This window comes from Miniopterus schreibersii, assembly GCF_964146895.1.
Source record: "Miniopterus schreibersii genome assembly, chromosome: 4".
Classification (NCBI taxonomy): Eukaryota; Metazoa; Chordata; class Mammalia; order Chiroptera; family Miniopteridae; genus Miniopterus; species Miniopterus schreibersii.
In genome coordinates this window covers 79,210,917-79,231,022 of record NC_138105.1, presented here as the reverse complement: position 1 = coordinate 79,231,022, position 20,106 = coordinate 79,210,917, and the positions used below count along the sequence as shown (strand labels likewise).

General features: G+C 36.2%; 1 protein-coding gene across 2 annotated transcripts in view; it reads right to left on the bottom strand.

The window, feature by feature from the left end:
* PPP2R2A (protein phosphatase 2 regulatory subunit Balpha) overlaps positions 1-20,106 on the bottom strand; it is a 64,409-nt gene that overhangs the window by 10,039 nt on the left and 34,264 nt on the right. For both annotated transcript variants that reach the window (XM_081136372.1, XM_081136373.1), the window contains 2 exons: positions 11,572-11,669; positions 5,407-5,572 (listed from right to left, as the gene is read on the bottom strand). In XM_081136372.1, the coding sequence (XP_080992498.1) occupies positions 5,407-5,572; positions 11,572-11,669 (264 nt within the window). The remainder of the gene's footprint in view (positions 1-5,406; positions 5,573-11,571; positions 11,670-20,106) is intronic.

The following is a 20,106-nucleotide window of genomic DNA, read 5'->3' as shown; positions in this document are numbered from 1 at the left end:
ATATTTAATTTTAAAAAGAGAACAAACAACAAAATTGGTTAAGATGGCCGAACTATTCCTAGCAGATCCTATGAGTCCAGGAATTCCTTCACAAGTCTGGATGCCTGTTTAAATATATATTTCCCCACTGTATTAGTAGGTAAAATTGACTGATTAAAAGCATACGTTCCCAAGTTCTTCAAGACAAAATTCTTATGTATCAAGAATATATAAAATAATATTTTTTAAAAATTAACTTTTATTTTGGAATTGAGTTCCAGAGAAGTTACAAAGACAGCACAGTGTTTCCATATACCCTTCACCCAGTTTCTTCTGATGTCAACACCTTATGCAAGCTGGTACATTTGTTAAAACTTAAGAAATTAACGTTGTACATTACAACTAACTAAACCCCAGGCTTTACTCAGATTCCACCAAGTTTTCTACTATCCTTTCGGTTTCAGGATCCCATCAAGGATCCAAAAAATTCTTTCGTTGTCAAGTCTCAGTCTCTCTAACTTGAACAATTTCTCAGACTTTCCTTACTTTTCATCACGCTGACAGTTCTGAGCAGTGGTGAGGTATTTTGTAGGATGTCCCTCGACAGGGTATGTTTGCTGTTTTCTCATGACCAGACAGGAATCGTGGGTTTTTAGGAAGAGCACCAGAGGTAAAGTGAGAGCATACATGGTATCAGTGGGACTTTTCCGCTTTGCTCACTTGGTTAAGGCAGTATGTGCCAGGTTTCTCCACTGCAGTTACCATTTTTCCCCTTGCCATATTCTATTCTTTGAAAGTGAGTCACTAAGTCCAGTCCACACTTAAAGGGAGAATTAAGTTACACTCCCTGTAGGAAGGAGTAACCATCCACATATTATTTGTAATTTTCCTATAAGAAGTTTCCCTTCTCTCCCATTTATTTATATCACTATGGACTCATGCATATTTAATACTTTGTTATTCTAAAATTGCATTCATATAAAACTATCACATTCTTAACTGTCTTTCATAAGCAAATGGGCATAATACAATTTTTAAAATAGTGTATATAGACACTTTATAAAACTGTCAAACAGAAAGGTAGCAGGGACTCCTCTAACCTGGCCACCTCTCTGCCTGTGGAGAAGAGTATGCCAGCTGCCCCTGTGGATGCCCTCTGCAAAGGTGAAGTCTAAACAGAAAACGGCTAACTCTACTAATTTGTAATCTAGTGTTTCATCTAAACCCTATTGTAATCATGTTTCTGGTTATCTTGCAATTCAGTTATGTGTGTTTTCTATGTGCTATTTATATATTTATATAATTTAGATAAATAATTATATACTTTAGAATATTTTATCTCCAAATCTGTAATATAAATGAGTCAGGCCTAAATTCTGTATTCTGGGAGAAATTATCATCTAAAGATGATGAGGATGTCAAGTCACCCCACCCACTATCCAATCCCCATGATCATCTTATGGCCTGTTCAAATTCATCAACCTTGAAGACTGAGATAAAGAAATCACAACAGCCCAGTCATGTGGCTCAATAGTTGAGGATCAACCCATGGACTTGGAGGTCAGGGCACAGGCCCCAGTTTTGGGCTCGATCCCCAGTAAAGGGTGTGCAGGAGGCAGCCAACTGATGATTCTCACTGATGTTTTTTTCTCTCTCTCCCCCTCTCTCCTTTCCTCTCTGAAATCAATAAAAACATATTTTAAAAAAAAGAAGAAAAAAGAAATCACAATATACTTGTCAAACTTTCAAATGAGATGAAATTAGTGGTTCCTAATAGTGTTATCAGAAATACTTAAAAAAATTATAAAAAACTAGGTCAAAACTTCTAAAACAAATTAAACTTCAAGAATTTTAAAAGTGATAAAATTTATGACATAAGAGGGCAAAACTTCTTTTTCAATAGCATAAACACAGGACAAGGCACAGAAGTACTACACAATTACAGTGCGGTGGTTGGGGATAAGGCTGGAAATAAATTAATGTTTTAACAAATATGACATAAAATTAAATTTTTTTTCATTTGTATGCTCTATGGAAGTGTCTTTAATCTGGAGTCTTTTGGTCCATAGGTAGAGATACATAATCAAACTCCATTAAACTATATGCAAGATTATGTGCTTTTAAACACAACTTTTCTGTGAAGGGGATTGTAAGATTCTCAAAGGTATCTGTTACTTCCAAAAAATTAAGAACTGCTCTATGGTGATACCCTAAATTGTCAACCCTAATAATTAAAGAAGTATTCAAGAAGTCCAAAGGTCTATGTATATTTCTGGCCACATGCAGAGGGTCGGGACAGGTAAAACTACGCTACCAAGTTTCCTCTGTGGGAATACAGCTTTAGTTAAGACTGAAAAAGCTTCTTATTAACAAGCTGTTAAAAGGCAACCTATTATGAATGAACTTGCATTACTCATATATTCAAGACCCATCCATGGTCAACAGGTTACTGTCACACCTTTTTGCAATGTGGAAGAATTAAGGAGAATTCAAAGGTGAAAGATGATAAAAGAGAATAAAATCATTTGAAGAAACATTAAGTGACTAAAGATATAAAAGGTGACTATAAAGTTATTTAAGTAAAAATGATTTTGGAAACACCAGTTTATGATGACCATGGAAAGCCAATGCAAGAATGAGGGTAAGATTAACTGCTTTCTCTCTTTTTAAAGAATAACATTTTTCAGATATAGCTCAAGTCCTCCTCCCATTCTTTTTCTTACCCCACCAAACCCAGACACAGCAGTTTACAAAATTCCCATTCCTCTATTCAATCCTTCCACATTGGACTCTATTTTTATAGCACACACAAAAAAAATGCAGCCCTCAAATACCTGTGTTTTATTTAGTATCCATTAACAACAAACAGACAAAAATCTATGAATGCATTGTACAGTGTCCTTTGAAATAACTTTGATTATTAATCAATGATTTTTAAAATACACCTAGTAAACCTATTTGGGAGACATTGTTGATCTGTCTATAGAAAAGGACTACATAGATTCACATACCCCAGCCCAATCACTAGAATTCCCAGTGTCTCTCCTTGTACTGAGCCTTTGCAGGGTTTAGTGTCTAGAAAGGTTCATCTGACTATACACTGCCTTGCTATTTTAAACCAAAGAGGAGAACAAGGGAGTCTGCAAGGAAGACTCGTGAAGATGAGCTGGCAATTGAAAGCTATTTAAGATTTAATCCATAAATAAATCGAAACGCAATTTGCTTTCAAATAATACTGAGAGAGAGGGGAAGGAGGAGGATCTGAGAAACAGAACTGGCTGTGAACTAAGAATTATTGAAGCTGGTGATGGGTATGGAGGTCTTCATTACACTATTCTATCTCAGCCTATGTGTTAAAAATTCCCCTTTATAAAAAGTAAAATGATTTAGCACTAAGAAGTGAACTGGCCAATTATTAAGAAGAAATACTCCAATACATGAAATGTATAACAACACTTCCCTGGGACATTTACTACCAAAAGAAGAAACTATATAAATGGTAAAATTATGCATTATTTGATGTCAGAGAAAAAAGCAGTATCTGAAATACTATTTGAAATAACTTAGTTTACCACATAAATTAAAGTTGAACCAAGGCTAGAAGCTAATATATGACATGAGTAAACATAGTACCTCCATCTATGATGCTGTAAGTTATAAGCTTTGTTTATTTGTTTTTTAATCCTCACCTGAGGATACATTTTTCATTTTCAGAGAGAGAGGAAGGGAGAAAGACAGAGAGAAACATTGATGTGAAAGACACACACCGACTGGTTGCCTCCCACATGCCCCCTGACCAGGGCCGGAGATCAAGCCTGCAACTGAGGTAGGTGCCCTTGGCTGGAATTAAACCCAGGACCCTTCAGTCCACGGGCCAACGCCCTAACCACTGAGCCAAACCGGCTAGGGCAAGTTATAATCTTTAAACCATTATTTCTAGTTATTTTTCTTTTAATAATAAGAGAGGGGAATGCAGTTTATGTAAAAAGAGGTACAAGCGTTAATGGGCTGGTTAGGCAGCACCTTGATGATAAAAAAAATATGGGCTAGAGGAGGCAAACATCTACAGTATCAGAGAGTGGCATCATTTTGTCAAATGCATTTCAAAGAACTAGATACCAAGGGTGATGAGACCTAAGCTGGATGAAGGGGGAACTCAACATTCTCCACCATGTCACCCCAGAAGTCAGGTACCTGAGTTTACAGACTGTGAATGGTAAAGAATGGTAAGGTCTAGGTACTAAAAATTTGCTTTTATCAATAGTGAAGATAGGAGAAAATATGAGAGTTTTTCCCAACCCTTGTGTCAGTCTCAAAAAGTTTTGATATAAATTTTTACCAACTATGGCTACCCAGAATCTGGAAGGATCTCTCAGTCACTCTAAAGACTCTCTTCAGCCCTCAGCCTCCAAATGCTAAACTAAGTCACAACAACTTATGTGCAAAAAAATTTAGGACAACAAAAAAAGACCCAATTCTTAACTTGTCATAAAGGCATTTAAATCCTGGTAGTCACCACACAATTCTAACTCTCACTTAAAAACTTTTCCTGAGAAAGCAAAACGGTGTAAGAAAATAATGAGGCTTGCTGGGAAGAAGACAGTATGTCAATTCCAGTTTGTGTCCTTACTGGACAAGGGTCAAGTAAGCAGAGTGCTCTCCTAGAGAGTATCCTTGAATGGACACCATCCTCTGGCAGTGTCTTTCAAATTTATAGTTTGAAATACTCTTTGGACAGTTTTGGAACACTTCAAAAGAAGGGAGGGAAGAAAGGAAATTAACATTTACTGAGCATGTATTATGTACATTAGGAGTTATCACATTTACTACTCATAACAATACAATAATATATAGATAATACTATCTCTACGTTGCAGGTGAGGAAAATTTGACTCAGTGTTAGTAACCTGCCCAAGACTAAGCCATGAAGGGGCAGAAAGAGAATCAGCTCATTCTTTTACTATAAAATGTGTGCGTGCAAAAAACCCTGACACCTGAAAATCTCCTTCATAGAATTTAAAAACAAAACGAGAGCCCAGCTGGGTGTGGCTCAGTGGTTGAGCATTGACATAGGATTCAGGCGATCACAGTTATATTCCCGGTCAGGGCACATGCCTGGGTTGCGGGCTTAATCTCCAGTCAGGGGCATGCAGGAGGCAGCCGATCAATGACTCTCTCATCATTGATGTTTCTATCTCTCTCCCTGTCCTTTCCTCTCTCTGAAATGAATAAAGATATATTTTTTAAAAAAAGAAATGAGAATTAAAAAGGGAAGACAAAAAAGAAGAGTTTATATTCTATGTGGGGAAGAAATATTTCCAAATGTCTATTTGTACATCTCTCTTAACAACTACTTCTCTTTGAAAAGTGAAATGTATCCTGGAGTATGTGTACAGAGAGAGCATGTGAAATAAAATTTACACTTACCATTGGTAGACAATAAAAACTGAGCAGCATTTTTCTGGGGTAACCACCTAATTTTGTTGATCTTTTCTTCTATTTCTAAACTTTTCAAGTAGTCAAACTCTGGTTCATGGCTCTGAAAGGTGCTGTAAACATTATATTCTCCTCTGCTATGAGACTGGATTTTGTTCTAAAATGGAAACAAAAATATTCGGACCATTTGTTGAGAAATATTTCAAAATAGTAAAATGTAATCAGTTTCAATAGATCTTGCAGGTTCTGGTTAATTCATTACCTGTATCTTATATAAAATTATATTCTATTTTTAAAAAAATTTAAAGGCTTTCAAAGAGTAAATAAGAAAGCTTAAAAGAAAAAAATGGAAAAGCTAAATAAAGCTTAATGATTAAGCCCAATTTACTAGGAAAAGTGACACTGAAATATGGATCAATTTGATTACTAATTTACCATTATATTTTAAATAGTATAGGCTCAAATTGATTTAAAAAAATCTGAGCATCCTTAATAAGGGTGCTCATCTAAAAAGTAAAGATTAAATGAGAAAAGCTCATCAGAAACAGCTGGCTGAGGCACACCTTCTTTCTCTGTCCACTTTAGTCAATTCTCAATCAGTTATTTAATATGATATATTGTCCTCCTTTCTCTTTCTCCTGCCCGTCTTTAGGTCATTTTACTGCACCATTTGACCCTACTACCCACCTCAAGACTACAGTTATAAAGCTTTGATAGTCCTTAAGTCCACATTCAGCATCATCCAGCAAATCTCACCTGACAGCCCCATCAAAAACTGCTTACCGTCCTGAAATTAGTCTTCTTATATTATGAGCCTAGCACACACCAGTAATTTATTTCACTTACTATCAGTGAACATGGATATAGTTTAAGCTATTAGATAAAGACACTACTTGTGAACTTCTTTAGTTAACACTAATACCTTAGGCAAAAGTGGGAATTCTAACCATGTTCAGAATTTCATCTTTTAACCTATCATCACATGATTAAATGTCAATATGATTTCCTTCATAATCCTATGTATTTCATGCAATTAAACATTCTGAGAAGTTCACAGAATTTACCAGGCTACTGAAGGGCACAAAAAAGGTTAAGAATCCTTGCACAATCCTATAAATTTTACATCTTAATTTCTATAAATGCACCATATACATATAAAGTTAAAAACAGACCCCAAAAAAACAGCTTTGGGAGAGAAGGGCAGTAGTGGAGGAGAGGACAGAGAAGGCTTCTAGAGTGCCAGTAATACCTCATTTCTTGATCTAAGGGATACGTTACACAAGTGTTTGTTTTGTGAAAATTCATGGAACTGTACACTTACTATTCTGTGCATTTTTCTATATGCATGATCTATCTTGGAAAAATATTTTAAAATATTTGTAGATAATATAAACTTGAAACTATTTTGGAGCTTTTAGCATTATCCTGGTATTAGAATACAGACCATTAAAAATTTTTTTTTCTATCAGGCAAAATCCCTAAAAGACTTTAAAAAAAAGCGAAAGTGTTGGAGTCTTGGGCTTCCAGAAGTTCTGATTTAGTGGTTTTGAGGTGCAGTCTAGGAATCTGTATTTAAAACACATGCCCCAGGTGATTCTAACATCTTATACTCTGAAAAGCACAACAGATCAAAGAGTGAATGAAAAGAAAAGACCTGGTAGCTTAGAAAAGGAACCTTATTTAATAGGTGTTTTGATTGGAAGAAACCACTGTGACAGTTCCTTGAACTTCTTGCGTATTCTTTCTTCCTGACAGATAGATATCCAACTCTCGTGTATTTATTTCCATAATAATAAAATAATCTCTTCTTTACACATGAATCCCTAAATAGCAAGACTCTTCATAGTCTCTTCTGGCTATACAACGTCTATCCCTTCAACCATTCCCCACTGACATGTCTAAATTTGCCATTCTGATTGGCACACAGTAAGTACCATTATTAAGTGAATGCTGCTACATCACCCTAAAACAGGTGTGTTTTCTCACTTAAACATCAAACCATAATCCTTTTTATAAATGATATTGAATTCTATTAAACTGCATCTTGTTGATTTTTTTTTTTTTTTTTGGCTAATCCTCACCCGAGGATGTTTTTCCCCCATTGATTTTTTAGAGAGTGTGCAGGGAGGGAGGGAGAGAAACATCAATGTGAGAGACACATCTATCTGTTGCCTCCCACACGCACCCAGGTGCCCTGACCAGGGCCAGAGACTGAACCTGCTGCAACCCAGGCACATGCTCTTATCACTGAACCACACCAGCCAGGGCACATCTTGTGGATTTTGAGTCCCATTCTAGTCTTTCCAAATAAAGAAAGAGAATACAATTATATTAATAGTACTATTGATCGTGTATAATAAGCATGCTTTCTAAGGTTTCTTTCTGTATTCTGTTAAGGAGTTTTATGAATATCACTTTAAGAACAAAAATATGAGCCCTGGCCAGGCGGCTCATTGGTTGGAGTGTCATCCCGTACACCAGAAGGTTGCGGCTTCAATTCCCAGTCAGGGCATGTGCGGGAGGCAACTGAAATTTCTCTCCCATCGATGTGTCTCTCTTTTTTTCCTAAAATCAATGGAAACACATCCTCAGGTGAGAATAATAAAAAGGAACAAAAATATGAGGAGTCCCAGAAAGTTACCAGCAGTCCTAGAAAACAGAAAACAAACATTGTGTAACAATTTAGAAAGAATCCAGGAAGAAATAAAAAAAAAAGGAATAACTGCCCCCTTCCCACCTTTCTCCTTAATTATTCCTTAAAAAAAATAAAAAAAATCATATCCTGCCACATACCTACTTTGATGTCAAAAGCCACTGTATATAAACTATGAAAACAAGATGGGTCATACCTATTCAGGATATAAATTAGATATCAAAAATTTGGATCCATTATTGGGAGTGATCACTTCATAAGGTATATAAATGTCTAATCGCACCTGAAACTAACAGAATATTGTATGTCAACTGTGATAGGAATATAAATTAATTTCTAAAATTTGGACCATTACTGTCCACATGGTGTGTGATGCCTTGCGGAAATAATTTTACCCTTGTGCTTCAACTTCCCCCTACATGACCAGCTTCTATCACAGAGATTCTATCCAACAAAAAACTACTCAAACACATTAGTTATAAAAATACTATTAAATGACACAAGATCAACAAGCTGAAATATATTCGAACTGAATAAAGACCCTCTAAATGATTACTGGGATTCTTTGATTGGGAGATAGATGGAGAGGCAGCAAGACACACCCTACGGAATTATAGGAAGGGGACCTGCCATGTCTGAAGGGTAAAAGAAGCGAGAAAGGGTGAGTTAAAGATGTAAAGGGGTGATGTGCCAGGTTCACAGATGGTACTACAGGACTCTTTCTTAAATAACTGAGGACAACAAAAGGAGTAAAGGATAAATGGTCTCCAGTCAAGTGAAGTCTCGCAAGGAACCCTGCCCAACTTGAAGCTGGAGAGAGGCTAAAGCCCCAACAGTGCTAATGCAAACAGCACCAGCAGCAGCAGCAGGGACTAAGATACGCTCACTGGACAGGCAACAGCGTGCCCTGGAATGTATCACAGCTGTGGTTGTTAGAAGCTGAACTGAAATTTAGAGAACCAAGTTCTAATTCCAGAGCTTTGATATTAAACTACGAAAAATAACCTTGTCTTATAAACTTTTCCTGGGATTTATCTAAAAATTAGGAACAAATCATGTCTAAGTTCTCTTCTTTTCAAAATGCAACACTATTTTAACAGATATATATATATATGAATTCATAAAATCTAACCTAAATATGTTAGGTACTAAAATAAAGGTGCCCCCAGAGGTGTGAGGTACATATAGTCAATGACACATTGATTTTGCTGAAGATAACACTATTATTAGAAACACCAGTATAAGAGAGGGCTTAAAAATGTAGAAAATAAGTAAAATGCACCAAGTTAATATTAATTAGACTAAGTTCCGGGAGTGGGGAATTCAATTACTATCATCATTGTTATTTAATTTATCACTTTTTAAAAAAACACATATTTACACTAAGTAATTCTCAAAAGACATACTACTAATTTGAGGTTCTAGATAATGAATCTTATCTTGAGTTCTTAAATAGTAGTTTAAGAATGCTAGATACTTGAAAAAGGAAGTCCTTTTTTCCTGCCTGTGGTCCTTCTCAAAAAGTCAGTCACTCGGCTAATTCCTTCTATAAGAACCACATGAAATGCTGGCCTTATTCTCCGACACAAGTAAAACCTGTACCAGTTTTAGCAACTCCATGTTAGATCTTTAATTCCAATTCAATATATTACTGACAGCCTTTAGGAAAATACTAAGCTATTGCTTTGACTACATTTGTTGACCCCCTATTAAAGTAAACCTCCTCCATTAAATTTGAGTCACTTATTTTTCACATTTAATTTTGACTTTAATAACAAACCACCTTCTATAGAAGGTGAAAATGACCTCATTCTCAAGCAAAATATTTCTAAATTAGTTTTTAATTAACAAACTAGATTTTAAAATAATAGAAAACCCTCATTAAAAATGTAGACTCTCTCAGAAACCCTCAATGTAAGCCCATGTATTTATTATCCTTCAAGATGGAACTGCTTAAGAAGCAAAATTAATTTTAAATGTTTTTCTTAAAACACCTTTCTTTAAAACAAAATCCAAGTATAGAAAGCCACTGACTTTCAGTAAAAAATTCAAGGCAGAGAATGCCTATGGGAAAGGCAACTGTAAATTCTGAATAGGAAAATTAACATTCATATTTTGGTTATCAAAGAACACTGAAAAGATGACACATCAGAAATTCTGGGTTCTAGTTGTTAGTTCTGCCACTAAGTAATCAAGGGATCTCTTAATATCTTGACTTTTCTCTTTTTTAAATACAGTGAAATTGTAATCTGTAAGGTTATATTTGAACTTCTCTAAGTATTTCAAGATTCTTATGGGTTAAATTTAAAAAACAGGAACAGAAAACTAATTTCGCACCCCCATTCCCACAAGAATATTCTTTGTCAAGAAAAGCTTGAGTCTTATCTTCGTCCAACCAAAAATAATAAATAAAAGGAGACATATTTAGTGTATGTGCATCTTCTAATCAGACACTATTAATCATTTCTTTTAAAATTAAATTACCTACCTCACTGGGGTGTTGTGAGGATTAATTCATTAGTGTTTGTAAAGCACTTTGAGATCCTCAGGTCAAAGGCGCTATAGAAGTGCAAAGTAGTAGTATTATTACTAGATTCTTTGCTTATTTAAGGAATTTCACAATCCTTTAAAACCTAACTCTGTGTTATAATTTAGACATCTATTTGTAAAACCTTGTAATTTATCCACATTACTCTTTAACTATTTTTAAATATATTACAGATAGAGAGGGGCAGGATGAATCAAAAATAATTTTAAAGGTTTAACTTGGATCTACAAATGGCAGGAGAGAGTAAGGGAAAATCTAGTGTGACAAATTTTGTTTAGATAAAATTTTAGTGAGAAATCTTGTCAATCAAATTTAGAAGTGTGCCCAAGTTTTATACCCAAAACAAAAACAGAAAACTACTTTAATTGCAGATTCTGCAATGAGAATTTCCTTTCTTCAAAGAGAAAAGGAAACAATTTTCCAATCAGCTCCATTTTAAAAGGGGTACTGAGCTTATAAATTACAAACATATGCATGCAACTGTCATTTAAAACCTTATTTATATCAGAGTAACAGTATCAGTATGGACTGACATCAAAATAATTGAGTGACTTTTTCTTTAAGCTGGCCTCCCACACCCAACTACACAAAAGCAAACTAAGCAGTGAGAAGAGGTCAAAGCAATTTTGCTTTTTGGAGTTTTAAGAGGGGAAAAAAGAGGGCCAAGGCTTCAAAACCAGTTAATACCTTGGATTACTCCACCAATCTCCACCCCCTTCTCTCAACAAATCTTTCTAAAATGAAAGCATTGTTTTAAAATCAAAGCAACACACACATGTACATACACACAAAGCTAAGAGAAACATGGCTATCTATATGTTGAATATTCTGCTTGGTAAATAGACATTACTTTTAAAAACTGCCAATATCCTCTGATGAGATTCTCCAGTGCAACAGAAACAGAAGTTCCAGTCCCAAGAGTAAACTGAAATTTATTAAAACTTTAAACACTTACCTCCTGCTCCTGTTGAAAGATGACGACTCTACCTCCTTTATCTCCTGTTGCTAGTAATTCTCCAGAATGATTAAATTCTACTGTCGAAATTATATCTGCTGTATAATTGAAACAAAAAAAAGACATTAGTTTCTCTCTCCCAACTCAGTAGCGTTTTAGAACTTAGCATGTTTTCCCTAACATATTCCAGGTCTATACAACCTGCCATCAGAAATAAAGTAAATCTGAAGTTCTTTTATAAATATTTTGGTTCACCAAAAAAAAATTCTCTCCAGAATAAACCAATATGAAACATTTTAACAAAAAGGAACACAACAAATAATAAATACTAGTGGTTTACTAATATCTCATTAAATTCATGAATGTAATGAAATCAACAACTTGTGAAACATTCTATGACAGCAGCACCATTAAACATTAATAATTAGTTTGCTAATTTTCCTTCTTATATACTTTTGATAAGCTCTTTTATGCAAACCCAAAGATGGACTCTAAAATTAAGGGCAGGTATAACTAAAATGGAAAAAATATTTAAATGTAAAAATTTCAGATGAAATTTTAAGTCATAAATTAATAAATTCAAATTATGGCCTCTCAAACAAAAATTTGCAAATAGAACACACTTATACCAGAAATGCTTTGTGCTATGCACCTTCAGTATGCACAGCTCTTCTTGTGGCTCCCAAACACTTCAGGGGCACTAGAATCAGTCATATTGCACCCAAAGTTGGTGCTAACTTCACAGTCAAGTTCAAATAAAATTATCAGGGTTTTTTTCCTTGCTTTTTGACACCAGAGCCATTTTCCTAAGGAAAAAAATCTAAGTTACAGAACTGGGCATTAGATAAAGCAACACACTGTACAATTCACCACTGTTACTAACACGTTCTTCTATAAAGCATTATGCCAAATTAGGAAAGACTCCATCATATGCATTTTAAATAAGTCAACTTTTCCTACAAAAGAAGGGTTATTTTCTGGTCTACATTAGCTCATTCTAAGAATTTAACAATGTAACTTTATATAATAAAGAACACTATGTACCTAAACACTTACTGACCAATGTATCTTACCAATAATCTGTCCAGCACTGCATTTTATAAGTTTCTTTTTAGTGATTTTTCCAAGTTCAGCTTGATTTTGGAAAGCTTTCTTTGCTTTCTCCATTGTCTACGTCCAAGGCATTTTACCTTTTTGAAACTCTCTGAGAAACTACTGAAAGTTACACATGCTCTCCCAAAAAATTGTACATATTTAAGTGCACACAAAAATATGCACACAATTTCATAGGGTTTGGACAGCACCTCACCTCCAGGTTAAATATGTTAGCCCCAACAGCCCACCACAGCCAGTGGTACCAGAAGGAAAGAATATTTACTGTTTACATTGCATGCATATGTAACACAAAGGTGTAAAACAATGTACTGGACTCTGTAAAGTCAAGTATCAGTAAGTACTTAAAAGTCAATCCATTAGGTGCTCTGTACTGTACTGACTTGTAGAGTGAATATAATAAAGCATTAAAAGCATGCCTAGTCCCTGCACTTAAAGCACAATAGGGTACAGCTGGAGAGAGAAAATAAGTAGGAACTAACAATATTAGGTTAGGTTCTAAAATTGGGGAATGAGGTAAAAATAATACATAGTAAAAATCACCTTCAAATTCAAATCCATCAGACACTAGCACTTCGGAGATGTGAACTCCTTCTCTTGTAAGTCCAACTTAGCTAATTTCCCTACAACATTGATAAGTTTCTTTGGCTAATTGATCAAATAAAGAAGCTAATATGAACATAAAGCCATGCTCTGTAAGTTATTCTGAGTTGTAAAATGCCACGATCTCACAAGGCGTCACTTAGAATAAGACATGTAACATATAAAAGGGAGAACAAAATCAAGTAATGCTTGCGTCACTTAGAATAAGACATGTAACATATAAAAGGGAGAACAAAATCAAGTAATGCTTATAGTCCATAAAAAACATCCAGGAACGAACTGAAACTCAGCTTTTGAACTGTATGTGCTACTGTATACCAGTGTGCCAAAAATGGGTTATCGGTTTGCCTGGATTCTGTAGAGCACCCAAACCTGTGATCTCCAGTTATGAGCAACCTCCGTGTGCCATACAAACATTACTGCTTTGTAGGTGTGCCATGATGTGCAAAACATAAGGAAGCATAGCTCTAAAAATAGTGCTCCTACATTATGCCATACCCAGTCAAGGTTAAGGTGTTAGGGTGTTAGAATAACAATAAATCTATTTCTAGAAAATACTCTTCTAATGCTCCGATTCCTATACTATTAAAAAAATTTAGAATAATGATTGCAAAAAGTCTACAATAGCGCTGTTCAATAGAGCTTTCTGTTACAATGGAAGAATCCTGTATCTGCACTGTACTCACTAGCCACATGTGGATCCTGAATTTTTTATTTTAGTCCAGTTGCACCTAGGGGCCACCCACACTGGACAGCCTAGGTCTAAAACATTTCAGGGTGAACACTGACTTCTACTGAAAAGCTGAGAATGCTAGAACTAAGAGAATTTTGTACCTTTCAGCAATGCACTACGGGTAAAATAAAACCTCTCTCTCTCTCTCGCAATGCACTACGGGTAAAATAAAACCCCTCTCTCTCTCTCTCTCTCTCTCTCTCTCTCTCTCTCTCTCTCTCTCACACACACACACACACACACACACACACACACACACACACACACACTATTGCCCCAAGGAGAAGCAGGCTGATATATAAATGTATTTCATGAAAATTTAGAATCCTGTATACTAGAGTTTTAGAACAAACTACTAATGAAAATGACAAAAACTTAAGAACATTTTACTCTTGAGATTAAAGTAATTATAACACACTTTTAAAAGGCAAAGACATTAACCTCATTGATAGAGCCACAATACTGAACTCAAGGCATGGTCCAGTATAACATATCAACTGGGTCATGTTCTCACAAACCACCACCAACAAATAGCAACAAAAAACAAAGCACAACAAACTTCTTTTTTTAAAGAAAGAAAAAAATCTTTCTTATGACCAATAAAAATGTTATTTTTCAATGAAAAAAATGCCTGTTAATCTTATAAAATAACATTTTAATATGATAAAAGAGAAGGGCTCTGTTTTGGAAGAGTAATCAACTGCCCTACTGTGCATTGTCACCACACAGCAATTTTAGATACACATTGACTTCCAAAGTGTGTAACATAAAGGAAACATTTAAAAGGCATGCTTGCCCCCAATAGGGGCGTGTAGGAGGCAGCTGATCAATAGCTTTCTAATCATTGATGCTTCTCTCTCTTTCCCCCTCTTCCTCTATGAAATCAATAAAGATACATATTTTTTTAAAAAAAGGCATGCACAAATGTTTGTTAAGAAAACACAATGCTTTTGACTTTTGTTGTTAAATTCTATATACTATTAATAAATAACAAGGAATTTATGCTATATAAAATGAAGTTCTAATTTCTTCTAACCCGTTCTTTCTAACCCATAAGCACCTGATTTTCATCCTAAGGTGAAAATAATTGCTTTCTTTTGTAGGTGGAATGGTAGTTGGTGGTGGTGGCAGGAATGATGACAGCACTACATAATGCTAGTCTGTTTTCACATCATTCCCTTCTGGTTACTTTCTCTATTTCTTATGTGTTAGAATATCATAAACAGAATAAGACATAGATAGCTAAAGATTTAAAAATGTAACACACTCAGCATAAAAATCAGATGAGAAAATAGTATATATAAATGGTAGTAATTAACAATAATTACTATGTATTAAGTCACCAAATTATTAGCTATGACATTCTCTAAATACTTCAACACTTGCATTGTGAGGCACTTTATAGGGTTACTCATTGACTTTATAATTCCATTTTGGGACTATGGCCCAAATAAATAGTTTGAAAGAAACCAATTAAAATTGGTACAGAAATGGTGATAGCTGTATTATCCCTATAATAAAAAAAGCTGAACACATTTCAAACATTCAATAATTAGGAAATATAAAAGTAACCTCTAAGATGGGTCCAAGATTTATTAGGATGATCACTTAGTAAGTTATGTAATGTCTAATCACTGGTGTACACCTGCAACTAATATAATAATGTACATCAACTGTAACTGAAAAATAAAAATGATTAAAAAAAAGTAACGTCTAGTACACAGCCTGAAAAACTATGGCCCACCATTTGTTTTTATAAGTAATGTTTTATTGGAATCCAGCTATGCCTGTTTACTTATATGTTGTCTTTGACTACAGGGTTGAATAGCTGGGATAGACTGAATATACTTACTAATCTGGCCCTTTACAGAAAATGCGTATTAACCACTGCTCTAATATATTAATTATATATTAACATTAGAATAACAAATATGGTTTATGTGAATACAAAGACATAACCAACTAATGTCAAAGCACATACTGCACACAGATATGTACAACTACAATGTGCCAAGCACAATCCTAAGTGAGCATTTACATGTATTATTTAATCCTTATAACACCACTATGATATAGATAGCATTTTAAATTTATACGAGAATATAGCACAGCACTGAGAGATTAAGTAACTTGCTTATCACACCTCTACCAAGTGTCAGAGCCAGGATTCAGATTTAGCAGGTGTGAGCAATCGTATGAATAAGGCAGCGGCACAGAACTCTCTAAGTCACTGAGTGATGAATAGAGCAACAATGTGTAAGTGCTCAGTTTACTGCCTCTCTTTTGCCTGTGTTCAATAGAAGGGTCAAACTACGTTGACTCCACACATTTACTAATGACCACTCATGACTACTGCTTGTCCCTGTATTTTTTCAGCACTCACTACATTCAAGGAACTTGGTGATCCACATTCTGAAGTCTATCCCTAAAGGCAGCTTATAAGAAAGTGGAATGTAATCACAACAGATGAACAGTTAACCAAGAAAGAACTTAGTAAATGTTTAAGAAAACCAAAGGAATATCATAAAGCAAAACAATTACAAAATAAATTATGAGACATTCAGTCTAAGTAAATATATAAAGATGCCCCCTCCTTTTTTAAACAAAAGAGGGAGAAATCAACTGGGAGGAATTCCTTATGCATTTTTAACCATCTGAATTATAGATTCCTGAAGGTTCCACTTGACAGAGTTAACACAGCATCCACTGACTGGATGCTCACAAGCCAGATTCTTTTTTTTCTCTCAATATGATTAGCCTTTAAAACTAAATAACATAGAAGAAAACTTTAAAGGTTGAAAACTCATAAACTACTATAGGAATTACTGCAGCAAAGAACTCTAAAAATTTAGACATATCTGCTTTATGTGACACAAGACAGCATGAATCTTAAGATAATCATGAGGTTCACAAAAATTCTGATTAATCATTCTTACTTAAAATTCTGCATTCTGAGTATTATCTCAAAAGGGACTGTTCTGGCCCTGCCTGGTGTTGTTCGGTGGTTAGAGCGTCGTCGGCCCGCACACAAAAGGGTCGGGTTCAATTCCCAATCAAGGGCATGTACCTGGGTTGCAGGTTTGATCCCCAGCCCCGGTCAGGGTGCATGTAGGAGGCAATCAGTCGATGTGTCTCTCTCACAGTGATGTTTCTCTCCCTCCCTCCCTCTCTCTAGGACTGCTCTAGTGATAAAAAGAGGAAGTGTCTACAAAGACTTGCTATAAGAGCGAGTGTGGTATACTGAGTACTATTTTTTTAGAAATAGTATTTGATTTCCCACAAAACTCTACCAGGTCATCAGTCTCCTCTACTTTTTGTTTCATTTCAGTAAAAACAGATTAACAATACTAAAACTAACTGCATAAACAAAGGTATACAAAAAAGTACCCAATAAAAATGTGCAGTAACTTGGCACTTCCTCTTTTGAAAGGTTGAAGTGAAAAGATGCAAGTAAAAATTAAAAATCTGTAATTGGCCTTCTGCTTCCGGCTATTAGGGAATAAGACAATCTGGATTAATCCTCTTACTGTGAACCACTAGAAAACAAAATATATGAAAGAACTGTTTTCAAACAATGGGCAACATGGAGTGTAGGGCTGTGAACCCTTAAAGAAGAGATAGAGAGCACTGTGTTTACCCCAGCTTACTGCCTGCCTGGACAGTGTGATGAGTCGGGAAGCATCCAAACACCAAGAAGCAATCTCAATGACTTGTGGAGACAGAAACTGGGGGTTAGGAAAAGCTAAAGCAGCTAAAATTTGTGGGAGGAGTACAGAAAGCTCAAAGGATCTAAGTAGGGTTCACTTAGAATCTTTGGTTGATGGATCTGAGGATATGTGGTTGACACTCCACCAGGCCTAGGAAAAGAACCACCAGAAAGCTATGAGTGCTCAGAATAGGTGGGGCTCCCACCAGCTGGAATCAAGAAACCTCATTTAACGAGGCATCAGGTAGAGTCCTTCGAAGAGTATCGCCTTAGTAGTAGGACTAATCAGCACTGAAGACTGAATCTGTCCTAACAAATCTTAAAAGCAAACTTTAAAAGGATCAAATTAATCTCAAGTAACTTAACTATGTGCTAGAACAAAATCCAACACTCACTGTAAATTCACAAATTCTGAATCCAATCTAAAATCGTCAGGAATGTAAAGAAGCAGAAAAATATGACCCATAACCAGAAGAAAACAAAACCAACAGAAACAAAACCAGAAACAACAGAAATGATAGAATAAAGGTATGAGCAGACAAGGACCTTAAAACAGCTGTTGTAAATATGATCCGTATGCTCAAGAACATATAATAAATCATGAACATGACGAGAAATGGAAGACAGCTCGGCCAGGCGTGGCTCAGCAGTTGAACATCAACCTAGGATCCAGGAGATTGCAGTTCGATTCCTGGTGCGGGTTGCAGGCTCAATCCCCAGTCGGGGGCGTGCAAGAGGCAGCTGGTCAATGATGACTCTCTCATCATTGACACCTCTCTCTTCCCCCCTCCCCCTTCCTCTCTCTGAAATCAATAAAGATATATTAAAAAAAAGAAAAAAGAAATGGAATATAAAAGAAAAAGAAGGAACATCTAAAAATGAAAACTACTATCAAGATATGCAGCCAGCCTTGGTTCACAGCCTGGTTTCACTTGGGCACCTCCAAGGCTAGCACAAGTAGCAGCCATCTGCAGATTGCTTTGTTGCTCATACCCAGTGGCTCTGGGCAGAACACAGGCAGTGGCTGTCCTTGACCTGCACCTCCTGGGAGGTCCCAGAGCCAGCGCACTCAGTGGACAGCTTCAGACCACATTGAAGCACCACCACCCAACCATCTCCACAAAGGACACACTCAAGCAGCGGACTTAGTGAGCACCAGTCTCAATGAAATAAATCCTGCTCTGTGGAGTTGGCCCCTCCACAGCCGATCCTCCACAGTGATCGATGGTCAGTGGTCATAGCCAGTCCTTGTATCTGATCAGCCGTAAATCCCTCCCACTGATATGCCAACTTCAATCAAGGCTCAACTAGAAGAGGAGGTGGGTGTATATAACCCACACCTCGAGTGCCCAGCTTGGGTGATCAAAGAGGCTGTGCCACTGGACCCTACAACACCTAATACATTAGGTAACTTTACCAAGCCTGGGAAACAGCAGCTTTACCTAATACAGTGGTACCTCGGTTTTCGAACGTCGCTGTTGACGAACACTTTGGCTTACGAACACCACAAACCCAGAAGTAAATGCTTCGGTTTTCCAACATGCCTCGGAAGTCGAACATGCCACATGGCTTCCGCTGAGTGCAATATCCTAAAGCCTAGCTGTTGGCTGTTGATCCCTCGGTTTTCGAACATTTCAGAACTCGGTGTTCTGGAATGGATTACATTCGAAAACCGAGGTACCACTGTACCTAGAAACAAACACTGGGAGGCTGCCAAAATGAGGAGACAAAGAAATAGGTCCCAAATGAAAGAACAGAACAAAACCCCAGAAAAAGAACCAAATGGAGACAAGCAATCTACTAGATGCAGAGTTAAAAAAAACACAGGTTATAAGGGTGCTCAAGGAACTTAGTGAGAACATCAACAACATAAAGAAGGACCAGTCAGAAACGAAGGATACACTGGAATAATTTACAGGGAATCAACAGTAGGGTAGGTGAAGCCAAGAATCAAACCAACGATTTGGAAGATAAGGAAGCAAAAAACACCCAATCACAACAACAGCAACAAAAAAAACAAAACAAAAAATCCAAAAAATGAGGATAGGATAAGGAACCTCTGGGACAGCTTCAAGCATACGAACATTTGTATCATGAGGATGCCAGAAGGAGGAGAGCAAGAAATTGAAAACCTATTTGAAAGAATATAGACAGAAAAGCTCCCTAACCTGGTGAAGGAAGTAGATGTACTTGTTTTATCCTTTTTTTAATTCCACAAATAAACTACTTTGTAAAAAGATAATCTTGCCCTAGCTGGTTTTACTCAATGGTTAGCGCAAACTGCAGACTGAAGAGTCCCAGGTTCGATTCTGGCCAAGGGCACCTACCTCAGTTACAGGCTCAATCCGTAGCCCCCAGTCGGGGTGCATGCAGGCGGCAG